The sequence below is a fragment of the Diabrotica undecimpunctata genome, chromosome 6, assembly GCF_040954645.1.
Source record: "Diabrotica undecimpunctata isolate CICGRU chromosome 6, icDiaUnde3, whole genome shotgun sequence".
Taxonomy (NCBI): Eukaryota; Metazoa; Arthropoda; class Insecta; order Coleoptera; family Chrysomelidae; genus Diabrotica; species Diabrotica undecimpunctata.
In genome coordinates, this window is record NC_092808.1 from 141,229,576 (window position 1) to 141,256,406 (window position 26,831).

At 33.2% G+C, this 26,831-nt stretch overlaps 1 protein-coding gene across 2 annotated transcripts in view; it reads right to left on the reverse strand.

Moving 5' to 3' along the window:
* LOC140443987 (sodium- and chloride-dependent GABA transporter ine-like) overlaps positions 1–26,831 on the reverse strand; it is a 103,060-nt gene that overhangs the window by 26,738 nt on the left and 49,491 nt on the right. Inside the window, exon 1 of one of the 2 annotated variants that reach the window (XM_072535543.1) lies at positions 5,758–5,951. The exons of the other annotated variant lie outside the window; for it this stretch is intronic. Within the exon in view, the coding sequence (XP_072391644.1) occupies positions 5,758–5,843 (86 nt within the window). The 5' untranslated portion in view covers positions 5,844–5,951. Of the gene's footprint in view, positions 1–5,757; positions 5,952–26,831 lie in introns of those variants that run through there. 2 annotated transcript variants of the gene reach the window in all.

The following is a 26,831-nucleotide window of genomic DNA, read 5'->3' on the forward strand; positions in this document are numbered from 1 at the left end:
CGAAATGTGGGCTTACCGACGTATATTACGTATATCCTGGACTGAGCACGTGACCAACGAAGAGGTACTACGCCGGATAGGTAAAGAGAGGGAGGTAGAATTAAGTATAAAGAAAAGAAAGTTGGAATACTTGGGTCACGTTATGAGACATAATAAATATAGAGTACTACAACTGATCGTTCAAGGGAAAATAGACAGCAGAAGGGGTCCAGGGAGGAGAAGACACTCGTGGCTCCAAAACTTGCGGCAATGGTTCGGATTATCATCTGCTGAACTATTCAGATCTGCCGTAAACAAAGTCAGAATAGCCATGTTGATTGCCAACGTTCGGAACGGACAAGGCACATGAAGAAGAAGAATAATAATATGCATTAAAATGTAGTACAATATTACCAAAAATATAATCTAATATCATTGTTTAATACATTGTGTGTACCTATCTTTAACAATTTGATTTAAATCATAAGTATTTTTTGGAACGCCACTGCTTTGTTTGGTGAGGCTTTACTGTTCCTAGAAATTTCCGCCACTATCGTTGAAACATACTCTAACAGGTAATCAATGTATAAAAAAGCTATAGCGGAGACGATGTTAGAACAAACGAAGCGCCAGGAGACTAACAGCAAGGCGAGAAACAACGACTTAAATAAAATGAATAAGAGCGGTGCATAATAGCTGGGGTTGAAAACAAAGGGGATCTGTGTTCAGCAGTTGACGTTCAAGCCTGGATTTTATGACAAAAAACAAAACAACAATCCTAAAGCTTTTGCATAATAAAATATTATGAAGACTTATTTTATAACAGTGAGAATGTCACTTTACTTCTGTTATGCGCTTGCGAGTTTCATTATGGATTTTTCATTGATTTAATAGTAATAATGAAAACTAATTTACTAAAAGGCTAAGCACAAACGATCCATTTAAAAGCAACAATAATCAATATTACAGTCATGACCTAAACTATAATTTATTATTCCATGTAATTCTGTAACATTTTTATTATTTGTTTAAAGTTTATTTACGTGACGATATAAATCGCGTAACTGTTGTGGGAAATAATGTAAAATACTAACTTCTATTAGTTTTACGGCAGATATAACGCCAGCTTTGTATAACAAATGTGATTGTATTCCAAACAAAAGTACAAACTTTTCAAAAACTTTTTTATTGGTTATTAAAACCTTGCGTAAAATATAATTCATTCTCGTCTACATTCGAAATACTTTTTGGAAACACATAAACATAAAATTGATTCTTTTCTAAGCATTACATTAAAGCAATTATATAAGCACACGGATATGCTTTATTATCACTTATGTTTGAGACGATATTATTATTTTTCACTGTGTGACTAAGTAATTATGTATAACTAACAATAAGAATTTTCAACACTGCATGCCAAATTAACATGGTAATTAATGATGTACTTACGGAATTTACTTTTTAAAAATAATTGCTTAATATTATAGTAGGATATGACGTAGATATGTTATCAGCTTTTTTAATTTATTAACTAAAAACCTCGTCAACTTCTATTGGCGTCAAAATATTTGTTTACCTGTAGTCCCAAAATTAACTCATAGTTATAGGCTTTCAAAATTCGTCGTTTAAATTTAAACAACTAACCGATGTAAAGCAATGGTTGGAAAGATTTGGACTCTGGCAACGGATACAATTTCTGAAGCAGTTTTAGACGCTTTCTAAGGATTTTTGGGGTTTTATTTTCATATGTTGCTATACGTATTTATCATACTGCTACTATGCTCAATATTTAACTTAATTACAAACCATTGTACTTAATTTAGAGTAGAGTCGATGGCAAAAAGGGAATAGGTAGAAAGAGGAAGTCATGGCTGCGAAATATTCGAGACTGGACAAACATGACTGTAGACGAATTATTCCACGTTGCAAAAGACAGAGAAGCTTTTAAAAATGTGGTCGCCAACCTCCGTTAATGGGGACGGCATATGAAGAAGAAGAAGTACTTAATTTTTCAAAACTAAAGGTAAAAGAAGACAGCTTACGAAAAAATACGGCTCCAACTACACAAAAATGAAGAAATTAAATAAAGATATCTACCGGTCAATCCGAAAAGACGTAAGAGAAAACGATACAAGAGTAATAACTAAAATAAATCAAGAAAACAAAAGTTTAAAAGTGTTGAGGCGAAATACGAACAACATAGGCAACAAAAACATGTACAAAATAAAAAACAAAGATGGAAACAGTACTACTACTAGAACCAAAATCTTTAAGGTTGTCGAATCCTTTTATTGCGAAATGTATTAGAGCACCGACGAAAGACAAGATCAGCCCCTGCCTAAAATCACAAACCAGTGATCAGAATTAATGCCAAAAATAACTCCATACGAAATCAAAACGGCACTTTTAGAAATGAAAAATAACAAATTCCTGGCGGAGTAGTGATCGAAGCGATTAAACTTTTGGCCAACCTTTTCACCGAATGCATCTACCAAGAAAAAACTCCTTCTTAATGAAAAAATGCAGTCATTATTTATTACACAAGCAAGGAGATATAACAGATCTAAAAAACCACCTTCATATCAGTTTGCTTTCACACATATATAAACTTTTCACAAAATTATCAAAAAAAGACTGGACGCTAAATTAGACTTCTACCAGCCCAGAGAACAAGCTGGATTTAGATCGGGGTACGGCCCTAACGACCACTTTCTAGTGATAAAGAACCTGATAGAGAAGTCTGCCAAATACAACAAACCATTGGCACTGATATTTGTCGACTACGAAAAAGCATGCGATACCATAAGCCATCAGAAAATGTTAAAAGCATTGACATAATGCCGAATAGACCATCGCTAGACTAACCTAATCAAATATATCTACCAAAATGCCACGCTAGCATAAGACTATCTGAACAAGAAACAAATAAATTCTGTATACAGCGAGGAGTGCGGTAAGAAGACACCGTCTCTCCAAAACTATTCACGACGCTTTTAGAACATACTTGTAAACAGGCCGAATCTGAACCAGCAGCCTCAACAGAATCTCAACCTTTCTCTTTATTAATTTGACCACCATCTTGTTTTAATTCTTCCTGTTGGTCAAGTTTTCTTATCGTTGCATTGCCAACCTTGTGTATATTTACTTTATTATTTCATAACATTTATTCTATCGTTTTAGTAGCTTGTGTGTAATATATTTGTAGATATCTTTATTGGACAAGGTGTTATTTAAACAAAATCTTCAATACAATCTTCTCATACCTGTCAACTGTATCACTGGTTATTATGTTTCCAACTCTGACACTTGCATCAGTTTAAATCCAATTGTCTTCTTTTTTCCATTCCAGCTGACAAGTTGTTAAACAAATACAATGAAACCTGTTATAATCATAAATAAAGATAACCGAAAATAGATCAAAATTATAGCAATCAAGAATAGGTAGAATAATTCTCTGGCCTCAATGCGAATCGATCAACATGATCATTGGGAAAATTTTAGAACAGATAACTTATGCCAAACAATTTGGCTGTTGAATTAACAACATATTTTAAATGCGTAGTCCGAATTAAGAAAAAGCGACTGCGAAGAGCAATGTGAAATCGAAAACTCCCAAATCCGCCAGTAAATGTTTTTCACAAATAATGCAAAAAGTAAGTATTTTTTCGAAAAAAATACTTACTTTTTGCATTAACTGCAAGAAACTTGCATTAAAACTAAGCGAGTTACGCTCAAAATAAAATGGTCCCTTTTTTGGTAAAAACATCGTGAAAGTCACCCCCTAACTAGCACTGAAATTGAAATTAATCGTTACCGCTTTACAATTTACTTTATTTATGTATTGTTTATATGATCAATAACTTGGACTATATAGTGTAAAATAGTTATTATTGAGAAAAGATGATTTTAGAAGTGAAAAAATTGGAAATTAAAAAAAAAATGCGTTTATTCCAAAAATTAATTAAAAAGTATTAGGGATACGAAAAATATCAAGGAATAAAAATATAGGTTTCGCATTGCTGAAGATCCTAGTCTTTTGTTTTTTTGTAGGACAACAATTAGATAAGATATGGCAGCTCAAAGTTTGCATACACCGTGATTAGTGACTCGTCCAAGCCCTTTTAACCACAACCATTTTAAATAGAAGGATTTTTCTCCAATGGTCTCTATCTTTAGCTGCTCTGAGACTTCGCAGAATGAGTTTTCAGCTGAATTGTTAATTTGGTCAGACCATCTAGTTGGTGATCGTCCTCTGGATCTTCTCTCCGGAACGTTTTCCAAACTATCGTCACCTCTGCGAACCATGTGACCGAAAAATGGCAGAATACGTTGCAGACGTATTGTGGACAGCTTTTTTTTAATCTCGAGTTGGTTTAGAATAAAAACGTTTGTCCTATGAGCTGTCCAAGGTGTGCGCAGTATTTTTCGCCAGCACTAAATGTGAAAGGCATCAATGTTTTAGCGCTAGCGTCCGCGAAGAGTCCAAGTCTCTGTCTCGAATAGAAATATTGCGAATACAAGGGCATTTGCGAGTCTTATCTTAATATTTTAAGGAATGAATCTGTCTTTCCTAACTTTAGTGAAGCGACTTATCGCATTTTTTGCCATACCAATACGTCTCCGAACTTCTGCTTCAGAGTTACCATCGTTAGTTATACTAGACCCGAGATAGACAAAACTGTCCACTATCTGATATTCCTATAACATCGTAGTCAGTGGAATAGTGTGGAATCTGTCGACCACCTATATTTTTGTCTTAGCATTATTAATTTTCAGACCAACTTTATTGCTTTCGTACTCATCTCTTCGGAGGAGATTAAACATTTCTTGCTTATTTGCTGCTATAAGTGTAGTGTCATCAGCAAATTTTAAATTTGAGATTTTCCTACCAGCCACTGTTACTCCACCGGTCCATCAATCTAAAGCTATTTTCATGACATGTTCACCATAAATGTCTAATAAGTCAGTTGACAACACGCATCCTTGTGTAACACCCCTCTCGGTCTTGAATTGGTTTGAAAACTTCTGATCTAGTCGTACTGTTCCTATATTGGACTGGTACAGATTTTTAATAAGTGTCACCAGGTGCATTGGTGTGCCATTTCTATTAAAATGGACCACACATTTATCCAGCTTACACAATAGAATGCCTTTTGGTAGTCAACGAAGCATTTAATCATAAGTACTTGAAATTCTCTAGACTTTTCAATGAGTTTTCTTAGGTTTAGGATTTATTTCTGTGCATCTAGTATATTAAGGGAGAAAAATAACAGGCGAAAAAAGTGAATGGCACATCATGTATTGGAAGTTATAGAAGAAACCTTGAAAAGAAGATACAATCAAAAAGAATATAGTGAATTGCAAAAAATAATCAAATTGCAATTGGGATTTGATAAAAGGCAAACAGAGTATGCCGTGTAAAACCACAGATAAACAATTAATTAATTAATTAATTAATTAATTAATTTCTAACCTCCACTAACCAAGACAACATTAAAAGAACATATATCACTAAAAGAAGTAGGATATATCCAACAGCAATAACATTACTTGTAAAGTAGTAATGACTCAATGAGTAAGTTAAAAAAACTTTGATTAAAACAATGCCATTGAAAGAAAAAAACATTATCTTAAACTTGTTACCACATTTCCATCACTAGTAAAGGTAGTATAATAAAATAAAAGAAGACTTGTCAAAATATATGCGCAGTTTATATAGTTATGACTGTATGTTATATCAAAAGTTGTAAAAAAAATTGAAACACTCAAACTTACTGTGTTATTGTTGGAAAAACAAAGGTATTCCCCTCCTTTGGTCTCTTTGGTAAAATATACACCATATTTTTCCGCAAGTTATCCATCAACCTACTGAGTTAAGAATCTCAACCAGTACTGCGATTTTTTAACACAATTTATTGGCAATTTCCTGTTAATTTGATCAACCTTGTTAATTTTGTCAATATTTGTTTGTACAAAGGTGACGAAGTATTCTAATATAAAGAAAAAATCCGTCAACCACTTTTAGATCAATTACAGTGATGTTACTAATGAATTTTAACAAGATAATTTTTATTTGTACTACAAATTATCTAGATTTCGTATTTATTATTTTTGATTTGGATTAGTAGTGTTGTATGTAAATCACCAAGGAGTAATTAGCAAAATACCTTTATTCGAGCGAATAGAGATTCTAGTATTGATAGTATTGTGACCTTCACGATAAAATATTGTACCGTTTTTAAATAAAACGAGCGATTCTTAATTTATATAAATATATTTATTTATAAGTTTACAGCACGAAAATATCTTATCAACTAACTTTAACTCATAAAAGGTCTGCTTATATATAAAAGTTATTATGTACTATAATATTCTGGAGTAGTCCACCTCTAATTCGTTTGTTTGACGGGTCGATCTCTCCTGCGCTCGATACATCTGGAAGCTTCTCGTCGTCTCGATCGAATGCATGTTCATAATAATATAAACAAAAACGATATGCAGATAGTTTCAACAATTTATAGAGAAACTTAGATTGAATTGATAATTTGATCATCATTAGTACGGTGCAGCTAAGTTAAAATAGGCTCACTATAGAAGTGATGTCACCAATTTGTGGCAATAATGTTATAGAAAACCCTGAGTTATCAGAGCAACAACTAATACATCTACGAAGAAAGCTACAGCTACATGAGAAAAGGAATGCCAAATATTAAGAACGTTTAAATCAAAAAGAACAGGTTAAAGGGAGTAAATAGTAGTACTAATGTAAAAAGTATCGGCGTATCTGGCAATAAAAAAAACATAATGGGTATAAACTACTGGGATTTCCTTTTAACTTTTATTCCTATTATATCTATTCTCCTTGTTGCGAGATATGCTAATACTTTTTACCTTAGTTTTACTATTTACACACATAAATAATATATTATATGACTATAATGTGCAAATACATGTAAAAACCAAACATTAAGCAACAACCTAGTCAAGAATTAAAGAAATGAAAACAATTACCGATTCTCGAGAAAATTCTAGATTCTTAGAAGTTCTTGAATACCGAGTTCCGGATTCTTAGCCTTTTACTACACGCGCGCGGACTGACAGTCCAAGTTTGATTGAAATATAGAATTTCCCGCATACCTCCCACTATTTTCTGTAAACGCTTTGTAAGTCTTCATTCACTCAGCTGCTTTAGGTAAGTCTAGACTGAGAAGTTGGTACGTTAACTTGTTACCAAATTATAAACAAATGCGGATTGAGAGTCCCCGAGCATGTACTGGTATAACTGACATAGGTTTTATATTTATTGGAGTATTTAATTAAAACAAAAGGCAAGATCATATTTTTTTCAACTTATATTATTCTAGTTAGTATGTGAGCATATATTCCCATAATATTTATGTGTAAATTAATATTTTTTCTACATAATCTTACAATTAAAATCAATTATTTTTATAAACAAATAATCCTTGCAAATAATGAGAAGGTAACGCAATTTTTGACTAAGTTTATTTTTTCCAGACAGTTTTAGGGATCAGAGCAGAACCGTCTTCAAAATTTGACGAAGGAAGTATTATTAGATGACGAGGAAGAAGAACTTTTCTATGATGATGATGATCACCAAGAAGAAGATTATGTAGAAGAAAGAAGTGATAATTCAGAGAGCAAACAAAATATATTTCGGATATTGAAGTAGAAGCATCTCCTGTCAGAGAAGCATTTTTTATTGGCAAAAACAAATCTACTAAGTGGAAAAAGATGCAATATTAAAGATTGTTAAAACCATATCTGTAAATTTATTGAAACATTTACCTGGTCCGAAAACTTAAACTAAAATATTAAAAGGAAAAAGACAGTTAAGATTTGATTTCACGTACAGTGCGTCTGTGTATCTGCTTATACGTATTTCGCCCTAAAAGGGCTCTTCAGAACGGTTATTAACAGTCGCTCTGAACGTAAAAATAAATCTTTTCTGTCTTAGGAAGCAACTCTAACATGGCTTCGTATGGACGCAAATAACGACATCTGATATTAAAATCCGTAAACTAATTTTCGAAACCAAAATCAGATTTTTGCTTTAATCTGTACCTTCTAAGAATTGCAAGGCAGATTTTAATATCAGATGTCGCTATTTGCGTCTATACAAAGCCATGTTAGAGTTGGTTCCTAAGGCAGAAAAGATTTATTTTCACTTTCAGAGCGACTGTGAATAGCCGTTCTGTATATCATACGGAAAATATTTGATGCCTTCGTTACCAACTGCAAAACTGCTTACAGTACTTTTCATTTGGTAACAATAGATGAGAAACTGGAAGCGTTTCGAGGGCGTTGCTCATTTAGGCAATATCTTCTTAAGGTGCCTTCTCCATTACTGAAGGTTGGCTATAAGTACCGCAAATTGCTCTCTATCTTGAGCTGTTCTTAGTATCGAATGTGTGTCCATGCCTGTCCAGTCTCTTACATTCTTCAACCAGGAGCATTTTCTTCTTCCTGGACCTCTTCTTCCTTCCACTTTCCCTTCCATTATAAGTCGTAGGAAGTTGTATTTTTCTCCTCTGTAAATATGTCCTAGATAACTCGGTTTTCTGTTTTTTACAATATTTAGGAGTTCTCTCTCAGTACCCATTCTTCTTAGCACCTCGTTGTTGGTCACGTGCTCTGTCCAAGAGATCTTCAGCATCCTTAGAAAAACCAACATCTTAAAGGCTTCTATACGCCTCATACTTGCAATTCCGAGAGTCCATGTTTCCACTCCATATAGCAATATGAAATAAATAAACGTTTTTACAAATTGGTATCAGATATCCAACGATAACGTAGAGTTTATTAGGAATTTTTTCATTCGTTGAAATGCGGACCTAGCATATTCTATACGAGCATGTATTTCGACCTCGTGGTCAAGATCGTTTGTTATCCAGCAACCAAGATACTGGAATCTTTGTACTGGTTATATATGTTTGTTATAGATACAAATATTAATATCGACATTTGGTGCACGTGTAATAGCCATTACTTTTGTTTTATTTATGTTTATATTTAGTCCCAAGCAATATAGGCAATATTAGTCAATATATTCCAAATAAATCCAATAAATATGGAATTAAAATTTTTGCCCTAATTAGTTGATAGCAAGTGTTAGTTTACTTTAAATCTTGAACCTGATGGCCCTTATGCTGGCTGTGAGCAACTTTCCCATTGCGGTAGTCTAGAGATTATGTGAACCCATATATGGATCAGGAATGAATATTACTACCGATAACCGGTTCACAAGTTATACGTGAGTCATTGTACGCCTAAAAGCTGACGTTAGTTGGTACAATTCGTAAAAACAAAACAGAATTACCACCTGAGTTTTTCATCCTCCCAAAGTCACGGTTAGTTAACAGTAGTTTATTAGGCTTTCGACAAAATGCCACTCTCGTATCATACAAACCAAGCAAAATAAAAACGTTACTGTTATCCAGTCTTCATTATGAATATAAAAGAGATGAAGTAAAAGGTAAACCCGAAATCATAATGGATTATAAAAATAGTAAAGGATGTGTTAATACCGTGGACAAGCTGTGTGCTGCCTATACAACTGCAAGAAATACCAGGAGATGGCCAATTATAGTTTTCTATTCGATGCTAAATATTGCAGGTATTAATGCAAATATCATTTTTCATTGCAACAATCCCGATCATGTGACCAGCAGAAGATACTTTTTACTGATACAACTTTTTGAGGCGCGTTTACTGAAAGGTTTAAAAGAATTTGATTCTGCTCGTCACTAAATATCTGAAATATCTGAAATTTTTGATACTTTGCGATCTTCAAAGTTACCTATCTACCCATATATCCGCTACAGTGGCTTCCTTTTATTTTTGTTTGTTGATAAAACTACCAAGAAAATACACAATACATATTATATATCCTAGGTTTTGATATTATATCTACGTGGACCGCAATTCTCATTTCTATAATTCCGTGCTATGGTATAATTTTCTAACATAAATTAAAAGAAATGAACCAAATAGGCATAATTTTTAAATTATTCCGGTACTTGGATATGACCTTCACAAAAATTTATTTTTTGTCAGTTTCTGGTGGACTAATCAAGCAAGTGTCCTTGTATCGTCTTATTATTTGATGAACAGTAAAATGATATTAATTGACAAACCTAACCATTACACAAACTACTCTTACAACAATAATATTAGGTTAACTTTATTAACAGCAAAATATCAGGCTTTTAAATAAGATTTTATTTGCATTATGATCCCGTTTAAAATAATTCATATTAACTAAATCTAACTGACATTTTTTTTACTAGAAATATTTATTAAAAATGCCCATACTTTACGGATTTGTATTCTCACTTAGCTACTGTTGTTTTGTAACGTTTATCGTAAATTAATATAATCAGATTCAGCTAAAAATAAATCAGTATCAGGTTCAACCTTTCCTCTTATTTACTTTTCAATTACAACAAGTACGCAAAGTAATTTGTTTTTAACAATGATGTTAACACAAATATTGATCCAGCTTACGTATGATGAATACATGGCATGAATAAACAGACTCGAAGTGACAGGTGTGAAATATGGGTGCCGCAAATTTCAATATATGTATGTCATAATAATGTAGTAATGATACGATGATGCTCAAGTCATATGATTCGATCGGATTATTTTCAGACAAGATGGGCATGCATATACACGGTGGTTTATTAGTATGTAAATAATTTAACTGGGGATTGTTTTCATTTTTGGAAGTCATCTCTCATTAATTCATAAAACCCACTCCATAATATAGTCGCCTAGTATCAAAATCGCCAAAACGCCATTTTTCCTGTTTTGAGATATGTACTTCCCTGGATTCGTCTTATTAATACCTATCGACTGGTAGTAACGTTCAAAATTAAAACAGCCAAAATTTTGTCTAAAAAATATCACAAAGTTTGCCAAAGTAACCTATGTTTTGGGAGATTTCCGTATCAAAACAACCAATGTTTAATAGAGCCAATCAGGAGACTTTCTTTCATTCACGTGACCTAAATATCGTAAACAAGAAACAAGGTCGATTCACTTTAATCAGTGCTTGGTTATTTACAAATTTTTAGCATTTAATAGCACATTAATCGAAATTTAAGAACTTTTAAGTTAATACGAAAAAATGCCGAAAATGAATTAGACAACCTGAAAAATGAAAATTTAGAAACGTCTCAGGTATAAAACTGCAACTGCAAAAAAACTGCAACAAACTTAAGTTTGGGAATATGACTGATACCTCGACGATGCGCAATGAATCGTGTTTACTAGTGTTACCATGGAAACGACCAGTGTGCTGCTTGGCAGTGTCGTAGTCTGAGAAGTACGGATGTATCAGTACGAACAAAGAATATAGACGCTTAGTATATTCTTTGGTACGAATCACAGAGAGTATTTGACTTGTCTTGCTGATTTGATTGTGTTGGATATTTTATAATATTTTTATAAATGTGTGCTTAGTATAATAGTAATGCTTGGTAGTAGTAATTAGTGTATTATAAAGTAATTTAGTGTGTTTAGATCAATTATTAATAATAGTTATTTAACAATGTGGTTCCTAAAAAGATAAGAACAAAATTAAACCATCATACTTTTGAAAAAATACTGTTCAAATCAGCTGGAGCAAATTGTAGGTGTCGAATAACCGGAGACAATAGGTGTGTCCTAATGGAAAGTTATGATATTCGTTTACAACGAATAGAATATTTAAAACAGCTAAATCAATCTCAATCTCATGGTACATCCATAATTTATACCGACGAAACATATATACGTAGCAGCCATACTCCACCTTACCACTGGGTAGATCAAAGTAGAAAAACTTTAAAGAAACCGATTTCTAAGGGCAAAAGGCAGAATATTGTTCATACTGAAGAAGAGACGGGTTTGTACCTAACGCTGTGTTAATTTTCAAATTAGGTGCCTGTTTATAATAAAAAGTCAATTTTAATAATAATAATAACAGTAATGTAAGCCATAATTACGTTTAAATTTTCATAATAAATCAAATTCTATTGTTAAGAAAAATTCGTAAAAAGCTTACGAAACTAAGAACATGGCAAAAGTCGTTCGGCAAAAAGTTTTTGATAGACATTTAGTAAAAATAATAATATACAATGATTATTTTAATTCGGTCCTGGTAGTTGATAATACATTCTATCATAATGTGCTAATAGAAAAAAATGTGACGTCTGCTAGGCGAAGGGGTATTATCGTAAAGTGGTTACAGGAAAAAAGTTTTCCTTTTCAACAAACACTAACCAAACCGGAGTAATATAAAATTATACAAGCCCATAAACCACGTTTTCTACCTGTTTATGTATTATATTATGAGCTTGATCAACATGGACATAGAGTACTTCGCTTGCCTCCCTATTATCCGGAGTTAAACCCTATCGAAAAAATATGGGCTTTGGTAAAACGTAGAGTGGCACCTGATTCATCCGAAGATAGCCTTGCTGAGGATGAAGATAGTGATTTAAATTCAGGAATAGAGATCTTAGAATCATGCGAGGAATCATAACTAAGGCATTCTTGTGTGGATAAATACAAATATTATTTAAATAGTTAAAATAAACTACTTAATTATTTTTTTTTGTAATGTTAAAACCTCTCCTTCGTGATAATTTAATAAATTGTAAGTATTGAGGAACTTGTTATTTATTAAAGTACTTCTAATATTTTACTCATTATTTTATCGAGTGCAACTGACTATAAACTTCATAATGATTAAAAACTATGAAAATAAAAATTAACAAATTCATTCTTCACTTTAATTGAATATACCTATGAAAAATTATTTTAAATCTACCTGTTTCCGCCTGCCACTGGTAGAAACAGTCCGCCCACCGGCGCTAAACACTACCTCACAATCCCAAACTTAAATTTGTTGCACGTACTATTGTAGACATGTAACAGCGTGTCTTAAACCTCTATTTGAATTTAAACTTTCTTGTTTTTGACCCACCAATTTTTCAGGAGATCTGAAAACAGTTTTCTTTCTATTTCAGATACATCGGACAAGTACCAAAACAACCGCAGTGCTAGCACAAATCAACAGCTTTTAAGTGTAGAAAATCGAAACTAAGTTAACTTGCAGAAGTCAACAAACGATCCTACTCCAATCCAACAAAGATTAGACAAGATGCATTTATATTAAATAGTATTAAAATATAGGATGTAAAAAGACGACATTAGCAGTAAGATCTGCAAGAAGGGAGGTCCAGTAGGTCAGCGAAAACAACGACGTGCAAATATCTTATTAATTTAAGTGGTAAATAACTGCCTCAAGGCATTTCTGAATATATTTCGTATTACACGACAAAGAGTTAGAACAATCATTGAAAATTTTAAAAAGGCCAATAACGTACCTATTGAAAGAAGAGTGGAGACAGAAAGACAACAAAATTTTTAACTAAGAACCAAAGTGTTATGGCTTTTATAATGATGCTAAAATGTATTGAGTCACATTATTGCCGTGGCAAATCCGAACAGAGATATCTATCTGAAAACTTAAACATTACTAAGCTCTACTGTTTTTACTCAAGTGATCCGTCAAATGAACCTGTCAAGAGAGGCTTTTTCCGGGAGGTATTTAACAAAAATTTCAATTTAGGCTTTCGTACACGACGTACAGACATGTGTTCCACATGTATATCACTAGAGGAAAAAATTAAATAATCTAAAGGAGGTAAGAAAGTTAATTTAATATGTCAAAAAAGAATCCAGAAGCTACGAGCCAGGGCATTCTATAATTTACTGAAGGAAGAAAATACCAACATAATCACTTTGTCCTTCGACCTTCAGAAAAACCTGTCCTTACCAAAAGTGCTAGACCAGCAGTCAGCAGTCATATTACAGCAGGCAGCTTTATTTACATAATCTTACTATCGTTCAGGGATACTCAAAGGCTGCATTTAGGCCTCAGAACCAATACGGGAAATCTTCCATTTATGTAGCCTCTGCAATCTGACACCGTTTATACCAAACAGATATGTCAAAGTTGAGACAAACTTTGAGACTTAGGGGGCACTCATTTATCCCTCCCGATAGGATATTTGGGCTGATTGAAAGAGAAATAAAAAAAACTTAAGGTTGTATCAAATCCTGCAGAATATTACAATGAAATGAAAGATTATACCACTGTTTTGTTAGCTGACCAAGATTTTAACTTTTTCGACTGAAAGACCGAGGCTGATAGCTTTATTAGCTTTATTAAAGCTACGTGGCAGTGGCATTTTAAACTTACCGAATGTAAACGACTTTATCCGAGCGATCCATTAAAAAACCTGGAGGCATTTTGGTGAAGGGTGATCCAAATTTCAACGTTTCAACTGGAGTGTTTCGAAGCTTAACCAAGACCAAAGAAAAGTTACCTCGTATCAATCCTACCATACTCAAAGCCAACAATATACAAAATGTCAGTCGGTAGAAGTTAAAAGACGTCAATAATTTGCTTGAAATCTATTTTGGAGACACTTGGCTCCAAAATCCAAGGTTGTAATACTGCAAAGCACCTTTACAGAACATGGATCTACCAAGCGTACCTAACCACGAAGACTCATTCTGTGATCCACAAAGTGAAGAAAATATAGCACTATCTGTGTAATTTCATTAAAATTTTATTAAATAATAATTAATTTTGACAATAATGACTTTTGATTTAGCTAAAATTGGTTCCTATACAATTGGTCAAGGTAAAGATTGGCGATTTTGATAATAGGCGACTTAATTTTAGAATCCCGTGTTGTGTGTCCATCCAATCTTTCTCATCCTATCATATTAATAAATCGCCGATTTCTTTTAAATATGTTACTAAATTATAGTAACATATTTCTCATGGGCTCTCGACACTTAAAGATGGCTTTAGCCTCGGATTGTTTCCAACTGATGTTTGATCTTTCTGTTTTTCGGCGTTCTGGAAACCAGCCCGGAAACCAACCAAGTGGGTAAGTAACCAGTACATTAGTAACCTAAATGTACAAAGAGCGTCTCGGCTCTGATACCTGCTAGTTCCTCTCCACTTCTGCTGCTACTCTTTGTCTTTTTTGTGGTGGCGCTTAGAGCGTCTGAAGTTTCTCGATAACAAAACAGTATGAACGACATATTCAAAACAGTTTTCGTAGTAGCAAGTCATACCGTACTACAAATTAGTATCTTAAAATTATTTCATGAAAAGCACAGCAGATCAAATAATTGGTAAATAATTGAAATCAACGCAAGAACAATTGATGTAATCATTTTATTCACATTAAAGCTATTCGTCTCTCACTCCCTCTAATTCACTGATCCCAGATACCTACGTTATCAAAAGGGTTGAGATCTGGGAGACTCTTTGCACGTTGTTGAGCCCTAAGTGACCTGGAATACTAGAGTATCCATTAAAATTTTCTTACACATCTAGAGGTCACGAGCCCTTTGTACATGGTCTTATAGATAGAGTTGTTCACTATGACCAAGCTATTTTATGTTCTCTAGCAGCTTCTTCGGAATGACACCAGTACTAGAGAGAATAATATATATCATTTTTATACTTCCCATTCTGTATTGTCTTCTTGCATCTCAAGAGATACATATTTGGTGATCTTTTCGTTGCATTTAACATGCGATGTTACTGTTGTTAGGTATGTTACCATCTATAAGTGATGTTAGTAAGTCTAGTAAACTATCGCCTACTGAAATTAATATTAGATTGGCAGCCACCTGAGCGAAAAAAAACGATGAAAACAACATGGCTTGATTGAGTCAATGTCAGTCACTAGGAGACTGGGCCGATGGTCATGAATAGAGACCGATGGACCGGAAGGCGTAGAACGCACCTTCCTTCATAAACCGGACATTATAATACACAATAAATATAATTAGGCTATTAACTAGTATGAGATCCGGTCTATTAGGCACAACTGGTTGATTTATGAGTATACTACCGTCCCAGTATAGCTTGTAGTTTTCATTTTCTAGTATAGAATCTGCAACAAATCTACAAATGCCTGGCAACTCACGGTAAGCGGTTGGACAGTTTCTTGGTCTTGACATCCATAACGATATTTTTCGTTTTGCACCTAATATTTAACTATATATTTCAGGTATTTCTTGGAATAATTTGGCAAGTACGAAATCTCTATTTCGAAAAACATTTTTCCTCATATCAACTAATAATTCGACGCTGTATTGTTGATATAGTCTTAAGATCTCATTTGGATCCCGCTCATGTATAGGTTTTTCCCATTCATATGGGAATTTTTTTGTCTTAATAATATTTATATCTCAAGTTTATCCTCGGGTCTTGTTTCCTCAAGCGGTTTTGTGTCATCTGCTCTGCAAATTTAGAAGATGTAAACTGGATGTCTCTAGTCTCTTCTGACAATATACTCTTAAATTATCAGCCTGTTTGTCTAATAGCTCACTTATTTTAAAAGTCTTTCTATATTGTTGTTGAATATTAAATATTGTTCGTTTTTACATGCTTTAGTCCACTTAATAATACCAAATGAGTATGTTAGGGCGAATTATGCAGATTGACCACACAACTAACCACAGTAGATTCAATGACTCTCCTTGTAATACTTCGAATAATTAGGTTATTTTTAGTTTCAAAAGACTTTTAGACTATTATTAACTTTATTATTCTGCCACTATGTTAATTTAAACTTACAAACAAACAGATAATATACAAAAAACGTTGATATGACAGGTGTGAATTAAAGGTGTCGTTGTATGCTGCAAAAAATCGTTAATGAGAGGAAATTATTAATAAAAATAGTTTCCGTTCATTATTAAAAACCCAGCTATCTTTGTTATCTGGGTAAATATCTAATTAACCGAGGTATTCATCGAAATATTATAATTAGAGAGAAAATCAGTGTTTTGTCATTGCGCTCATGATTAAAAATCTGGTCGACAGAGCTTTACACAAATAAAAAATTTTATTATGCACAATTTACGTTTAAGTATCTTTTAAAAACAAATCATTTTGTTTGTGGAAAGTATGTAGGTACCTAAAAATGAATGGGTTTATAAAAGAACAATACGACGTCCGGTACATCGTAAAATGGGCTAGATAGAAACGCAGGGAGTGAAGAGATCACATCAGAAGACTGGACGATGAGAACCTCTTAAAATAAAAATTCTACCAGGTACAACAAGATCTAAAAAATTTACGAGTATAAAGATCTAGTAAGCCTTTGGTAAAAACGTTAACTATTATAGGTTAATACTAATTACACCCTGCGAATTTCCAATAAATATGAAAAAGACAGTCAAGATTTCATTTCACGTACAAATCGTCTATGTATCTGTTTATACGTATTTCGCTTTAATAAAGCTCATCAGAACAGCTATTCATAGTCGTTCTCAACGTGAAAAATAAATCTTTCCTGTCTTTAAGAAGCAACAATAAAATGGCTTCGAAACGGACGCAATAGCGACATCTGATATTAAATCCGTAAAATAGTTTCGAAACACAATTCAGATATCTGCCTTAATCTGAGCCTTCTAAAAATTGCAAGTCATAGCCAGACGTTGATAAAGATGTTAATATAGACATGGGGAATCTAAAATTTGCATTCCACGACATGTCTCCTCAACTAAGCAGAAATCGTTAGCGAATTGGTTTCTTGTACTCATACAGAGTAGATCCGAATAAAATGAAAAAGACAGTCAAGATTTCATTTCACGTACAAATCGTCTATGTATCTGTTTATACGTATTTCGCTTTAATAAAGCTCATCAGAACAGGTATTCATAGGCGTTCTCAACGTGAAAAATAAATCTTTCCTGTCTTTAAGAAGCAACAATAAAATATCTTTGAAACAGACGCAATAGCGACATCTGGTATTAAATCCGTAAAATAGTTTCGAAACACAATTCAGATATCTGTCTTAATCTGAGCCTTCTAAAAATTGCAAGGCATAGCCAGACGTTGATAAAGATGTTAATAGAGACATGGGGAATCTAAAATTTGCATTCCATTTGCCAAGTCTTTATTACAAAAAAAAGCTCAGGACACTAAGCTGACCATGGAAGAACGGTAAGATGAGTGTCACGAAACAACTTTATAGATTGACGATGTTTGAGGTTTGACATTATCCTGTTGGAATTCTAAGCCTCTGAAGATATAGTACGTCAACAGATTTTAGTACATCGTGGATGTAGTTCAGAGCATTCACGTTTTTTGAAAGATTATGAATGAAAACCTACTTTCATGTAAAAATTAATTCCAAACATTTAATCTTTCATCCTCTTAGTCACGAGTCCATAAATAAAATGGAGACCCATTTAAAAAAATCTCTCAGATATACAACTATAGGGAACAAATTTTTATCAGAATATACCTTTAGAATACCGCAGTAATCGCCAAAATTCATTTGTTATGACTGTATTACTAAGTTCTTTATTTTTGTTTGTCATATCGCAAGATTTTTAATTAATTTACAATGTTTTAAAAATTCAAAATATTTTACTAAACTTTTTTAAATACCACGAAATAACTCTTTTAAATGCCTGTATTGGTATGGGGTGAATTGAGTAGCTCTATAACCGATGCAGCTGGTCCCAAGCCCGAATAAAAGAGGAGGGATAGAGGAGTAAAACCTCTAAAAAAGGCGGTCCAGATGACCTGCCTGATAGCACCCTGTCAGGTCCCCTGCCTGGCTACAGGTAAAAACCGGTCAATGGTCTCAAGAGCAGAGGATGGCTGGAAAAGTCATAATGGTCGAGAGGACTGAAGAAAAGGTACTCCAAACGGGGGTTGTGGCGTTAGGAATTAATAACCTAACACACAGAACACACAAAAACTTAAGGGTAAGAAAAACGAAAATCGCAAGATGAAAAAGCCAAATACGGAAACATATCCCCGGGTGGAAATCCACATCTATGATAGAGAAAGCCCCAACGGATACGGGGGGGGGGCACTGTTGCAAAGAGTGAGTTCGGAAGACCCAGTCTTATCAAATATTGGAAGGACTATTGCAAAGGAACTGTTACCAGAAGAAAGACCACAATTCATTGGAAAAGAAAACAGGCGAAGAGAAGCAGATCCCCAGAACAAGAAATTTAAATAACTGATAAGGAAGATAAGAAACCGGATGAAGGCATCTCACCTGAGCTTATAAGGTAAGGCTCAAAAAAATTACACTGGATGATAAAATGGATATTTCAGAAATCCATAAATGGAAAACAGCTCCCAAAGGAATGAAAGGAGGCTGATATGACATCTATATTTAAGAAAGGAGATAGAAAATGATGCGAAAACTACAGAGGAATAAGCGTAATATGATCAATAGGAAGATTATATGGAAAGATACTGCGAGAAAAGATAGAGCAAGCGATAAAAGACAAAATCGGGGAGGATCAGGCAGGCTTCACGGCAGGAAGATCATGCATAGACCACATATACACACTGGAACAACTGTTGTAAAAGAAAAAAGCCAAAAAATAGAGATATACATTTGGCATTTGTGAACCTGAGAAAGGCGTATGACTCTGTACCAAGGTCAAAACTATGGGAGGCAATGTACAAATTAGAAATACAGACGGAACTTATAGAAGCTACAAAAGCTCTGTATAAAGAAAATAAACTGTCCAATAAAATGGGAACAAGAATCATAAGAGACTTCACCAAAAAAAAACGGCTCCTGCAGAGTTGTTTCACATCTCCAACCCTATTCAAAATATACTTAGAGAAAGCCTTGACTACATGGAAAATAAATGCGAAAGCATGGGAGTACCAGTACGAAACGAATACCTATATACGTTAAGCTTTGCAGACGATCTAGTAGTGATTGCACAATACCAAGAACACCTCAGTTACATGATGAAGAAACTACAAGAAGAATATACCAAGGCTAGCCTAGATATTAACATATTAATCTACTAGTGAAGAAGACAAAGAAGATCTACATATTGACGACAACGTAACAATCAAAGGAAACGATAATTTCATATACTTGGGGTTTATAATCACGAAAACAGAGGAAGAAATTAAGTAAAGACTAGGATAAACAAGAACAGCACTCCGACAACTTAACTCAGTATGGTGGGGTAGACACCTAAATATGAAGACAAAAACACAGATTTATAAAACATTAGTGCGAAGTATTATGACATATGGGGCTGAAAATTTAATTATAAACAAGAAAAACAGCAGTAGGATAGTAGCAACAGAGATGGAATGTCTGCGAAGATGCTGCGGAGTAACAAGAATGGATAGGAAAAGTAAAGACGAAATAAAGCAAAGAACATCAATAGAAACAGACATACTAACATATTATGTAGAACAAAAAAGAGGTAATGGACAAAGGTAAAGTGGTATGGACATGTAAGAAGAACTAGCGACAGCAGATGGATAAAGAGAATAACCGAATGGAGCCCCATAGAAAGGAGGAAAAGAGGACGATCCCGAAGATCCTGGAAGAACGAAGTAGACGACGCCATGAGTAAGAGAGACCTAAATGATGGAGAATAGGACACTAGAGAGATATGGAAACGGTTGAGCGAGGGAAGGCAGTGTATAGATTTTATAGTTAATGTTACTACTTTATATCATCATAACAAGATTTTTATGTTGGTAGCGGTTTTTAAAATTGTTAACGCTCTAAAAAATCTAATAAACCTTTTTTCTAAGTGTACATTTTAATCTTAGTTTTTTCCAATGTGCAATAATGTACAACGAATGCAGAGTTGAGAGTCACAAGTATTTTATGAGTATATCACTAGTAATTATTATCTTTAAATTTATTATTTGTTTAAAACGTAATCTTTGACAAGATATTTTACACAAATTACTAAGAAAATGTAAAAATACCAAAGATGATGAATAAAACTTTTACCTATATTGATAAAGAGACCTATAATAGATATGATCTGTTATGCCACTTCCTTAAATTTTCGTTAAAAACATTTAATACTAGGTTGTTTGTATTGTTATAGTACTCACTACCACAGTTAAGTTTAATTTTATACACAAATAAGAACAAAATAATATTAATTTCTTTAGAGGATTCGGACCTATGGACTCGAATCGATTTCAGTCGATTTCAAGTAACTACTAAGTAACACTGGTAAGTAATATTTTCTAATTACTATTTAAATGGAAATAAGCCACAATTAAAGGTTAAAGTACGTTTATTGACGTTTCAATTGTCACTTCGGAAATCGTTCTCAAAATACAAACATTAGTAAATTAAACAAATTTTGTTTTTAATTAATTTAATTTTTTAAATTTAATTAATTAAACAAAAAAAACAAAATTTGTTTAATTTACTAATGTTTGTATTTTGAGAACGATTTCCGAAGTGGAAATTGAAACGTCAATAAACGTACTTTAACCTTTAATTGTAGCTTATTCCCATCTAAATAGTAATTATTTTACAATGCCACAAGAAAATAGCTTCAGAACAATAATATTTTCTAGTTTTTTCTGGTCCTGAGGAAAAGTTTTCTGATTTCATAATTTTCCCCGAGATAATGCTTAATATGAATCCGTTATCAGTTTTTTTTGTATGTGTTAAAGTTTTGACTGCACCAATTCACTAAGGGACGCACAAAATTCAAGGATAGATTCTTTTTTATTTTTATTTCAGTCCAATTATTGAAAAATCTATCTTTTGGAAATATTGTTAACAATGGTTTTAAAAACAATGATCTTATTTATACTACAAGAACATTGTTGGCCCTTGAAACATTTCTCCAATTGTTTTTCGTAAATAAAGGCAATCAAAGAATTATATGAACCACTTAAATTCTCACGTGAATAATGAGCATAAATTAGAGGTTACATTGGCGTACAAGGTCAACAATTTTGTCGTATCCTGCACAGGAAATCACCGTTTTGCTCTGCATGTCCGTTTGATTTTAATTTGTTGATTTCATTCATGATGTCCTGCTACAAAGGAGTTCGAATATGTAAATGGTGCCCATTATGACTATTATTACTTAAATTATTATTTTTATAGTATTCAAATTTGTATTTTATGTTTGTGTCAGCCTATATATTTCATTTTGTTCTATATAAATCTTTTTAAGTGTCTCTGTACACAGTGTAATATAAAAAACGTTTAATCAGAAAATACTAAATATAAAACTATCAGGCTAACAGCGAAAACACCTTTATATTGATATACCCATGAGCACCTAACGTTCTATCAATCTCGTATCCATCTATCCATCTATCCATTGTATCTTGAAGTAACGTGGCAACTTGTTGATCCTAATAATGGCGCTAATAATATACAGTACTCTTTCCTTGCATCTGTTCCGTCTTCAGAAGAAATCAAACTATTTTCATAGTCAAAATTTTCTTGTTATCAATCCACACGGTTGAATAAAGTAACTTATTTGCAACTCAGAAAATACCTATGAATTACACTGTCCAGCTATGGAGACCTGGACAAAGAAGTGAGAGATCAAGTACAAAAGGCAAATAGACTGGTAGGGTGCCTTAATAACACTATATGGCGAAACAGACACATTAACACTGAGATGAAGTCAAGAATTTATAAAGCCAGTGTAAAACCAATAATGACATATTGTAACCTCAGAAAACTTTTTTGGATGGTGCTAGAAAGGTCACCATTGGAGGCACTGCGGACGACAGCCAGATGGTTGGTGGAGAGCGAGTCGTGGGTTCGAAACTAGCTTTTGGAATCGGGGATGGGTCCCACGGACGAAATAAGTGAAGATAGGATAAGATATATGAGAAAAGATACAGAAATAAATAAAAAGATAGATGGGTAAAATTTCCAAAGATAAGATAAGATAGAAAAAAAGCGCCACTTAACTTTTCGGGGTTCAAGGGGAAAATTAAGAAACCTTAGAAACGAAAAGAGATAAGGAAAGATATTTAGGTTCTGAGACCAAATCCAAGGAAAGATATCAACAGTTAATTATTAAATAAATTTTGTCATCACAGTACATAAACAAATAATAAATATATTAGGTGGACTCCGTCCACCTACTTACCTACGAAACTTAATCAGCCTGATCTTTCTCCTGGTCTAAGGTATAATAATAATTTAATGTAATAAGAGTTCTTTGAGAACTCCGTGATAGTCGGTTTGTTCCAATAAAATTTGCTAAGGGTGAGCAAGCCCACCCGCATATCTATTTGCGGATACGGCCATGGGCGTATCAGCAACAGGGGTGAAGATATAAAAATTATTTACTATTTTAATTATAAAAAAAAATGTTACAATATGCCTCAGAAGCAAGACACAGCCACAACGCAAAGGCTACTGGAAACGGCAGAGATCAGAGTGCTGAGAATAATTACAGGAAATGAGCTGATACAGTGTATAAATGAATGGACACAAAATAGAAAAAAAAGAATGGAATAATCACATTAGCAGAATTTAGAAGACCCCTGTCATCAAAAGAGGAAGCGATTAGTCACCAATCGGCAAAAAAAGAATCGGACGACCGCGCAAAAGATGGAGTGACTACTTTCTATAGAGATATTAATCCGCCAATGACAAGCAGAATTGCTTATAAAGAGGAAGAAGAAGAAAAAGGTTATTGTCTTCGTGGTCATTAACTATTTTCAATTATTCTTCTAAAATGAGATAAGTCTGGAATATTTTACTTGAAGTTGAAACAAATTTTAATGTCGACATGAATTGACAAATATGTTAAAGACTAAAAATAAAATTTATTTAAGCAAAATTAAAAGTAAAGTAAGAACAACTTAAATCTAATAAAAGTGTACTAAAAACACGCGACAGTAGGATAAGGAGTCATGAAGGCCGGCGCCATTCTAAAGGAAGTTGGCAATTCAACCACACTTTACCATGGTGGGTCACGAGTGAACTCACGTTTTTGTATTATTGTCGGAGCGTCAGGATATCCTTTTTATGAAAAATACTCCTTTTCTGTAGCATCTTATCTTTTCTACATCTCTATCTTACCATATTACGTACAATAACATTTTTTGTATTGCTGTTTTAATTTCCGATTTGTTCCATTGACATTTAACGTGTTAATTGGGGGAATTTTTTATATACATCGTGAACTCATTAATTTTATGAAAATGGATAGCTAAATCGAGATAAAATATTTTATTTTACCATATTATTAAAATTCTTGGAAATAGTTTATAAATATTATCAACTTATTCTTTAAATATACATTTATGACATATAATTGGGTACCTGGGTGGTGACTCACTATTTTTATAAAAAATTGCAATGAATCATGTAAAGATATTCCTACATACATTAATTAATATATCCGTGGGATGTTATAATGATTTTTAATCATAAATCTTAAGCACTATTTGTCATAAAATATCACTATTCCTTATATTGTATTAAAAAATTGTTATTAATATAAGAACGAGAGTACACTACTGCACTCTCTTGGTAAAATTTTAATCCACATGAAAAAAAATATTTCAGGTAAATTCTTCTCGCACTAGGTTTCTTACAAAAAAACTTATTATGTACTTATTACTTGTCTATAGAGACATGACCACAGTTTAATGATTCAAAGAATTCTTTTAACCATATGCTGTGATATGACCGTATCCAAAAACATTCAGAAAATATCTTGTAGTTTTACCACTATAAAAAAATCGCCAAAGCTTATGTACTTCTTTCAGGTACTATGGAAATAATAAAAATATTAATTGTAATACTTACAATAACTTATTCAGTCATAATCGTCTTAGATCTTTGCATAATTATATGAAATTTTTTTGTAAATGTACATATTAAATTGAACTTTCTAACATTTATAAAACTTTTAACAAACATTTTACATGACATGTGGTTAATACTAACAACAGAAATATCTTATACATCTTATATAGTTTAAGTATATTTATTAATTAATAATAATCCATTCATTCACAATATTCAAAAATTTGGACATAAAAAGTAAGTTTAACATACTGCATCTTATTTTACTTGCCGAAAATTCTAACATTGTTGAATTTTAAGCTTGTCCAAAATAGTTCAATTAATTCATGAATCATATAAGCTATTTAAATAAATGTCTGAACTTTTAGAACTATTTTGCACAAGTTTATTGGATTTCCTCAAATGTTTGAACATTTTTTCATTCAAAACATTAAACGCCTATTTAAAACTTCGGTTGGCATCGGCTATAATTGCTTGTTGTCGTGAATCCGCACTGGCTATCCGGAGACGCAAGTTATGGCCGTTATGATAACATACCATGCTTGAGTACACTAGTAGCGACGTCTATATGAATCAACAAGAGATCAGGCGACTTCTTCGATGACGAATTAGGTGAACTGCGAATCCAAGCATGAAGGTATTGGACGATGTTAGAAATAACATTTTATTCTGACGAGATATCTACAGTTTATCTTGCACAACACCAACTTTTTCACTCTTCACGTAGAGAATAGACGTTAAAATAAAGTAGACGTTACGTCCCTCCACGCATATTAGTTTTTATTAATATTTTTTATTATTTTATTTTTATATTTAATTCTTTAATTAACGTGTGTGTATGTCTTATAATCGTAAATTAATACGGACCTGTACAGTCCGCCCCTAACAGTCTTAAGGGAGCGAAGCTACAAGACGACACGCACCTCAATCTCAGTCTTGTATAAATCAGCGCGCTAAACACTCCAGTATTTTTTGTGTAAACCTGATGACGCGGCTTTAAGAAGATTCTGCCCCCCGAGTTCCCCCAGTGCACTGTGGAAGAAGAAGAAGTATTAGATCAACATCACAGGTACCGTAATTTGATTGCATACACACACAGTATTTATATTAATTGATAAATTTTACATACAACTTATTTTCGCATAAAATAATACCAGCAGCTAAATAAACAATTATGAGCGAGTGTTTCTCTTATAGAAATTACAGTTGTTCAGTAGACGACTGCATTTATTTTCAACTTGAGCTCCACTATTCTTCTACACGTATTTCAAGGTTTGATATCTCATCAGGAAAACTTTTGGTAGCTCCAGTTAAAAGGAAATGCTGTTTATCTACATAATTATTATAGTAACATAACCTGTCTGATTACTCTTGTAGCGACTTCTATATAAAGCAACAAGGAGTCTAAAAGAAGTCATTTTTTCACAAAAGCCTTTTGTAGCTTAGAAGCATTTAAGACAGTATATGTCGTAGTCGCACGATTTATAATAATGGTAAACATCATCATACTATGGCGCTTGTTTTTTAAATCTTTACCTATTTAAATACAAAAACTGACAAAGCAAATTATTTTTTTTTTCGGATGCCTTTAGTCTCTAAAATTTCACGATTGATCAATAGTCTATCAACTATTGGCTATTAAATGAATTAATGATTATTTCAGCATTAACACTTTTTGGAGGTCTTAAGCGAGGATCATCTTCGAGCCTTGAAGGAATATTTTTAAACGTTGTAGTCCACTTAACGTAGGCGTATATCCTGGCTGCCTAACCTTAGGAAGTGGACTAGTCTAACGTCAACTGATTTATTTCGAGCTGCTGTGAATAGAGAAGATGGGTCAATGAAGAAGTCCACTTAAATATCACTATTTTTTAAGGAGCGTAATTGTCACCTCGGGGGAACAAATATGGGTCTAAACACCTTCTGATATCCCCGGGTGCTCTGTAGAGGGCTTCGGAGTAAACGTCGTGAGCTCCTCTACTTAAGTCCATTTTCGGGTTATGGACTCGGAAAATATTTATATCTTCGGTGTCTTGCCTTGAAAAAGGCAAGATATTTCTTACACAACAAATTCCTCGTCGAAAATGGTACATTAGGTTGTGGTCTTTCGATGGCTTGTCTTGAGAAAGACAAGATATTTTCTTACATGACAAAGGATTGTCGAAATAAAAACACCAAGTTAAAGTTGAA